The 6,523-nt window shown below is 56.0% G+C and overlaps 1 protein-coding gene across 1 annotated transcript in view; it reads left to right on the forward strand.

Annotated features, from left to right (window-relative positions):
* Positions 1-2,607, forward strand: part of CCDC194 (coiled-coil domain containing 194) — a 5,259-nt gene extending 2,652 nt beyond the window's left edge. Inside the window, exons 2-5 of the mRNA XM_024219097.1 lie at positions 146-242; positions 719-851; positions 1,425-1,554; positions 2,563-2,607. Coding sequence (XP_024074865.1) covers positions 146-242; positions 719-851; positions 1,425-1,554; positions 2,563-2,586 — 384 coding nt within the window. The 3' untranslated portion in view covers positions 2,587-2,607. The remainder of the gene's footprint in view (positions 1-145; positions 243-718; positions 852-1,424; positions 1,555-2,562) is intronic.
* Positions 2,608-6,523: the final 3,916 nt, after the last annotated feature.

Here is a 6,523-nt window from a genome sequence, read left to right on the forward strand (position 1 = left end):
CCTCCACATACCCCTCCATCCCTACCTGTACCCCTCTATCCCTCCACGCACCCTTCCATCTCCCTCTCTGCACAACCCCCACCCCAATCAGCCGTTTCTAAGCCCTGTGCCTGCTCCTTTCCCTTCTACCCGTATCGCCCCACAGAGCACGCTCTCCGCCAACGTGACAGCCCTGCGGAACGCGCTCGCAGCCATTCAGCTGGAGGGCACCGAGATGGACACCAGAAACATTGCCTTGCAAGGTGGGGGGAGGCAGGGGCATCCGGAGCGAGGGATGTGTGGTAGGGGGCGGGAGAACACCCCCCCCCCGCCAGGCTCCAATGCTGAGCAGGGTGAGGGTCTGCCCCACGGGGTCGGGCCCATCCCACCTTGGGATGCTTTTGTGCCATTGCCAGGTGCCGCCCTGCATGGGTCCGGCTGCGCCGGGAAATCCTGGCAGGTCCCCACATGGCAGCCTCACGGGAACTGGCCTCAGTCCACTATTCGCCCTTCACTGAGCAGTCAATGCTGGGCTGGGCCCTTTCCATACAGTCGAACCCCACCCCCGCTGGAGCATGCCGGGTTAGCACACGACTGACCGGCGCCCGGGCATCCTCCCCGGGGGTCCTGCGGCTGTGAGCGTGGCCACTCCTGGGCTTGCGGGTCAGGCGCACCAAGGGGGTGGGTATCCCCTGCCCGGCGGTGGGTGTGAGCCCTGCTCTCTGCCTTCCGCCCGCAGCGGAGCTGACCCAGTGGCAGGGGAAAGCCGCGGAGCAGGAGCTGCGGCTGGAGGAGGCCCTGCAGCAGCACCAGGCGTCGGAGGCGCGGAGGGGGCAGTGCGAGGCCCGGCAGAGCGAGCTGCAGCGCAGCATGTAAGGAACTGGACAACGGCCTCGCCCCCCGGCTCCCAGCCAATCATCTCCTGGGGAGGGATTAGCTCCCAGCCAATCGTAGCATCAGGGAGCATTAACATCTGGCTCCCAGCCAATCATATCCTGGCCAAGCATTAACCCCTACCTCTTAGCCAATCGTATCGTCACTGTCCATTGACCCCGATTCCGATCCCTTCATATCCTCCTGGGGCGTTAAGCCCAGCCCGCCAGCCAATCAAATCCGCAGCCATCGTCACCTGACTCCAACCCAGCCCCGTCCCTCTTGCTCCCAGCCCTCCACCGGGGCCATTAACCCCTGGCTCTCAGCCAATCACAGCCTCGGGAATTGTCCCCCCCGCCCCCAGCACTCCTAGCCAAGCGACCCCTTGGCAATACTGAGGTTCCTCCTGCAGCCTGGCCTCCCCATTCCTGCTGCAGGGGCCTGGAGCCCCCCCATCACTTTGGGCGGGGGGGGGGGGGGACACTGGGGCTGCTGGCTTTTTGGGAAGGGGCATGGTGTAGCCAGTGGGTTTGTCTGGAACGTCCTGACCTACCTGTGCTTTCCCACCGCAGGCGGGACTACAGGGCCGAAATCGACTCCCTCCAGCGGCGGCTGAGCTCCCGAGCCACCAGGCGCAGGTGCCCCCCATTCTGGTATTTTGTGTGGGTGCTGGCAAGCACTTCTTGCTTTATTTTCTCGCTCGTAAGTCCCACGGAAATGAGAGACTTTGAAATAACAGCATGCATGGGGGGGGGGAGGGCTGACGGAGGGGGTCGGCAGGGCGGAGTCACCCCCTTGATCACCAGGGGGATTGCTGGCACCCGGTCCCACACCCACTTCCACTCGTGTCCTGAAACTAGCTTTCCTCGTACCGCTGCACAGCAGAGCTGGGCTTGGTACACAAAGCCTGCGCACACCGGCACACACACACACACACACACACACACACACACACACACACACACCTGCATGCCACACACACATGCAAATATATTCACACAGGCAAACGCACATGCTCACACATACATGCAAACATCTGCTCTCCCATGTGCTCACACATACAGACACGTGAATGCATGTATACTCATGGGCACATACATGCACATAGGCCCAAACATGGATGCACATACATGTGCCTACTCATGTACACACCCATGCCTGCACACACACCCAAACAGGTGTGCACACACACACACCCACACAGGTTTTGGACACACACCACTCTAAGGACACTCTGCCTTTTCACGGCTGCCCACACTTTATCCTAACCGCCTCTCCCTTGTGCACATAAAGCCACTAACTTCTTCCTGCAAATCAAGACCCATTGCCATGACACCAACTAGAAATTGGCCCAGTAGCGATGGCTTGAAGGGCAGATGGGGAGGGCATCCGTGTAGATGAACAGCTAAAATCTTATCGTCAGCTGGCTCCCAGTGGCATAGCGGCATTGACCTGGTACGCCAACGTACACCCAGCCAAGGACATGGGCCTTTATGTGCAGAGACCCTTCGCATGGTGCTTCGACTGTAAGAACAGGGACTGCCTAGCGCAATGGGCTGTTGCTGCTGACTACACTTCGAGTACTTTTTGCTGTGTATTCCCATTAACCCTCTGTGTGAATGATAGAAACAGCATGGAGTACAGACGTCGATAGCGTGTGTGGATAGAGGTGAACGACTTACGTTTCCATCTATGTTCTCTCTTATGCAGGAAGGGTTGAAATCTTACATCTGAAGCATCTAGGGGAAGCCAGGCTTAAAGGAGATGACAGGGCTCGTGAGCAACCATTTCCGATCCCCCCCCCTTCTACAGAGCGGGGCACGCTGCAGCTCCACACCAGAGACAGCTGCAATGACCCGAAAACAGCTGCAGCACGGAACGGCCCCGTCCCGCCCCAGAATCCAGCAGCCTCCTCCTGCAACTGTAATAGCCATAAACTAATTGAAAAGACTCCGAGTCCACTGGATCCTACTAGGCTGAGGCACCCCAAGGAATGCTGGGAAATCTGTCATTGTACCGTTCAGAGTCTGCGGCATGGACCCCCGCTCTCTCTCTCTCTGTGTCCTGGCTCCATTCTGTCTCCCTCTCCCTGCTCCTCCCATCCCTCCTTCGCGACATGCTTCTGCCTGGAGTCTACTGAGCTCTGCACAGCGTGTGCTTGCGTCTAAATCGCCTGGTGTCGTTCTGGATCGTATAATCTACTCACCGCGAGGAAATCAGGCCACCTGGTGCTAATTTCCCCTCTGGGGCTGGACTCACCCATGAGGGAGTCTAATCAGCATTGAATAGCCTGTGTTTGTATGCAGATCTGCTCATTAATATTTAAAAAGTAGCTGCCTGATGGGTCTCATTAGTGACACCAGCACCGCGCCAAGGAGCAGGTATCCCTGCAGGCCCTTTGGCCTCCAAGAACATAAGAACGGCCAGACTGGGTCAGACCAAAGATCCGTCTAGCCCAGTATCCTGTCTTCCGACAGTGGCCAATGCCAGGTGCCCCAGAGGGGATGAACAGAACAGGGAATCATCAAATGATCCATCCCCTGTGGCCCATTCCCAGCTTCTGGCAAACAGACTAGCATTTCAGAGAAGATGCTAGTCCTGCCCCACACCTCCATGCAATCCTTTGGAAGTCTGGCAGGTTGTACAGGTGTTAACGGGGGTGAAGATTTGGCCCTGTCTCCACAGGGATTTTTCACCCACCACTGAAATCTACCCGCCCTCTGGGGAAGAACTTAGCAATTGTTTAACAGCACCCAGCCAGGCAGCACCACCACAGCAGGATTTGGGACAGGAATAAATTCGCCAGCACAAGCTACAGGGAACATGTAGGGAAGCAGAATTCGATGCTTCAAGATGGAAACAGGCCAGGGTGCCTGGGTGAGGGCACCGTGTGGATTAGAAATGTTGTTCTAGGACTACGTCTGCTTTTGAGCTGGGAGGCGGGATCCCCAGCTCCTGTGGACGTTCCCGTGCTAGCTGTGCTCCAACAAGCACCCCAAACCAGCAGAGCGTCCGCAGCAGTTTGGGCTAGCCACTCTGAGTACAAGCCCGCCTCGACCCCGGGCATGTACTCGGGGGTAGCCTGAGCCCCCACCCACATGGGCACATTGCTAGTTGCAGGTACTAGCACCTGGGAACAGCTACGCCAGCTGGAATCACACCTCCCAGCTCAAATGTAGACGTACTCTCGGTCTCCTCTGAAAGCTGGTATTTCCTGCCGCTCAATAGGCCATTAGTCCAACCCGACTTGAGGCATAGCCACGGGAAACTAAATTCCTCTCTTTTAATAGTTTATACGAGTCATTTCTATCAATATTAAATACTTCTATTTTCACTGCAGGGGCCAGATTTCTCTGCAGGGGCAGAGCAATGAATAGCCCTTGGAACACTGGTTACGTAGCTAGATCTGTAGAAATGCCATTTAGTCGCTAAAAACCAAGCAGCAAAGAATTGTGCTGTTTCGTCTCGGGTAACTCTGCCCCGGTGTCCCCTGTACCTGCACACATTTTACTCATTTAGTTCATATACATGTGCATTTAGTGCACTGCTCTTGGGTGGCCACTAGTTTGGGAAGGACGTTGTTTGCCCACTGGAAGGCAGTTTTGTGACAAAGGCAGATCGGTTACACAGAACGTCGCCAGGTGTGAAGCAAATTCCAGCTTCCCCCCCACAAGGTCTTTCTCTCCTGCCTGTCCCAGCCCTGAGGCCACAAAGTTAAACAGCTGCCCACCTGGATGGCTGGATTTTAATGTTTGCTCTCTCAGTGCTAAAGCCACTGCGAATTCTCCTCTCCTAAAGCAAAGGGCCCAGGGATTCCTGATCCAACCACCTCAGTTTATGACCTGCAAGGATTTTTCTAATGCCACCTGGGTGCTGCTAATCCAGCCTCATGTTCCCTGCCTTCCAAGGCACCAGCAGTATTAAAAACTCTGCCACGGGAAGTTCAGCTACCGCTTGTGTTGGTGGCACTTGGCAGGATAGGCGCCATCTCGCCCGCCCGTAGTTGCGTTGGCTTCCGGGGACGGGCAGGGGTGACAATGCAGCAGGACAGGCCAGGAAGGGCAGAGATGAGGAGTACGCAGATGTTGTTACAGAGTCATTTATCAGAATCTGATCACACTTGAAACCAAACACAAAAGGTTTCCAGGAAAGTCACCGATGTTTCTGCCACTGCTGTAGCCCAACTTCCTGTGCAGAGGGCAAGCGGTTAGTGTTTGCATAAGAGCTTGTGGCCTACAGCCTGCAAAAGCCATCAGAGACCTACACCAACAGCACTGAATTCTGAGAATCACAAAGCAACAGGCAGGCAGAGTCCAACCCGGGTGAAAGTGTCCCGGCTGGTCCACACATCTATGCAGTACGGATGCACACACACAAACATTGTCCCGTGCATGTGCTGAGACCAAGCACGGGTGAGCACTAATAACACTTCCATGAACATGCTAAGACGGGGATGCTCGACTCTCATGCTTCAGGCCATCAGCTGATCACAGCAAGGGTCAGGAAGGAATTCTTCTCCTGAGTGTACAGCACTGACTAGACATGCAGAGGGCACCTGTTCGTGATGCATCAGACATTAGGCCAAGATGGTAAATCCAGTGTCCTTGCATGCATATAAACTCACAAACACATACATAGACACACACATATATACACAGTTATCCATATGCACATCCATTCACCATTCCACATATGCACCTCCATATACACATCCATGCACACACATGCATATGCACATACCAGGCACACGCTTCCCGCTGCCCTGCCCTACAGAGATTTTTAAACCCTGCCAATTCGCTCCTCTCAGCATTCACGGTATGCGGGAGCCCTGTTTAGTCTTCACAGCCCTGGTGATTCCGCCCAGAGCAGCAAACACACCATGAGATTCACTTTCATGGCGGAGTTTCAACCTGCAGTTCCCTGTTTGTAATGAATCCCTGTCTGAAGGTTGCTCTTTGCTGGCAGAGTTCCACAGGTGGCGCGGACCCGCTTGCGGAGCAGGCGCTGGGCTGGGGCTCAGGAGATTTGAATTCAGCTTGGACGCAGACTCCTTGGGTAAGTCCCTGCAACTCCGAGCCCCAGCTGCCCCATGGGGATATTGATTCTTCCTTTCTCCTGGCCCCCCGCTTGCCTGTTCAGGCTGGGTGGGGCAAGACGTCTCTCTCCCTGTGTCTGTGCAGTATCAGGCCCGATGCCCCGCCCGCACCTGGGGGCTCTAGGTGCTACCCCAATGCAAACAATATCTGAGAAGGTGATTTTCACTGAGTTGCCCATTGCCTGCCACTGCCCATCCCCCTCTACTCCGCTGATGGCTCCCACTTGCACGTGCAAAATCGGGCCCTGCTAAAAAATGTCCTATGGATGCCCAACCAGAATCCTTCCCTCCCCTTGCTGGTGCCGCTCCCCTCCAGGCCACCCGGGCCCAGGTGCACTGGCCTGCAGATGGCCCTGGCTCCCTGGGTTAGGATGGGGAGTCACAGGCCTCAAGGTAGGAGGGAAACTGCCCATTGGCTTCATGGCCCAAGGGTCTGGTGGTGCTCCCGAGAACCCTCCCGCAGGCTGCACAGAGAAACCACGAGGGGGAGCTGCAAGCTCGCAGGCCCAGCAACCCAGGGAGATTTACTGCTCTGAGCCACCAGTGGGAAGGGAGGGTTTTAGCCCAAGCCCAGGA

The sequence above is a fragment of the Terrapene carolina genome, unplaced genomic scaffold (assembly GCF_002925995.2).
Source record: "Terrapene carolina triunguis isolate 2854851 unplaced genomic scaffold, T_m_triunguis-2.0 Scaffold194, whole genome shotgun sequence".
Taxonomy (NCBI): domain Eukaryota; kingdom Metazoa; phylum Chordata; order Testudines; family Emydidae; genus Terrapene; species Terrapene triunguis.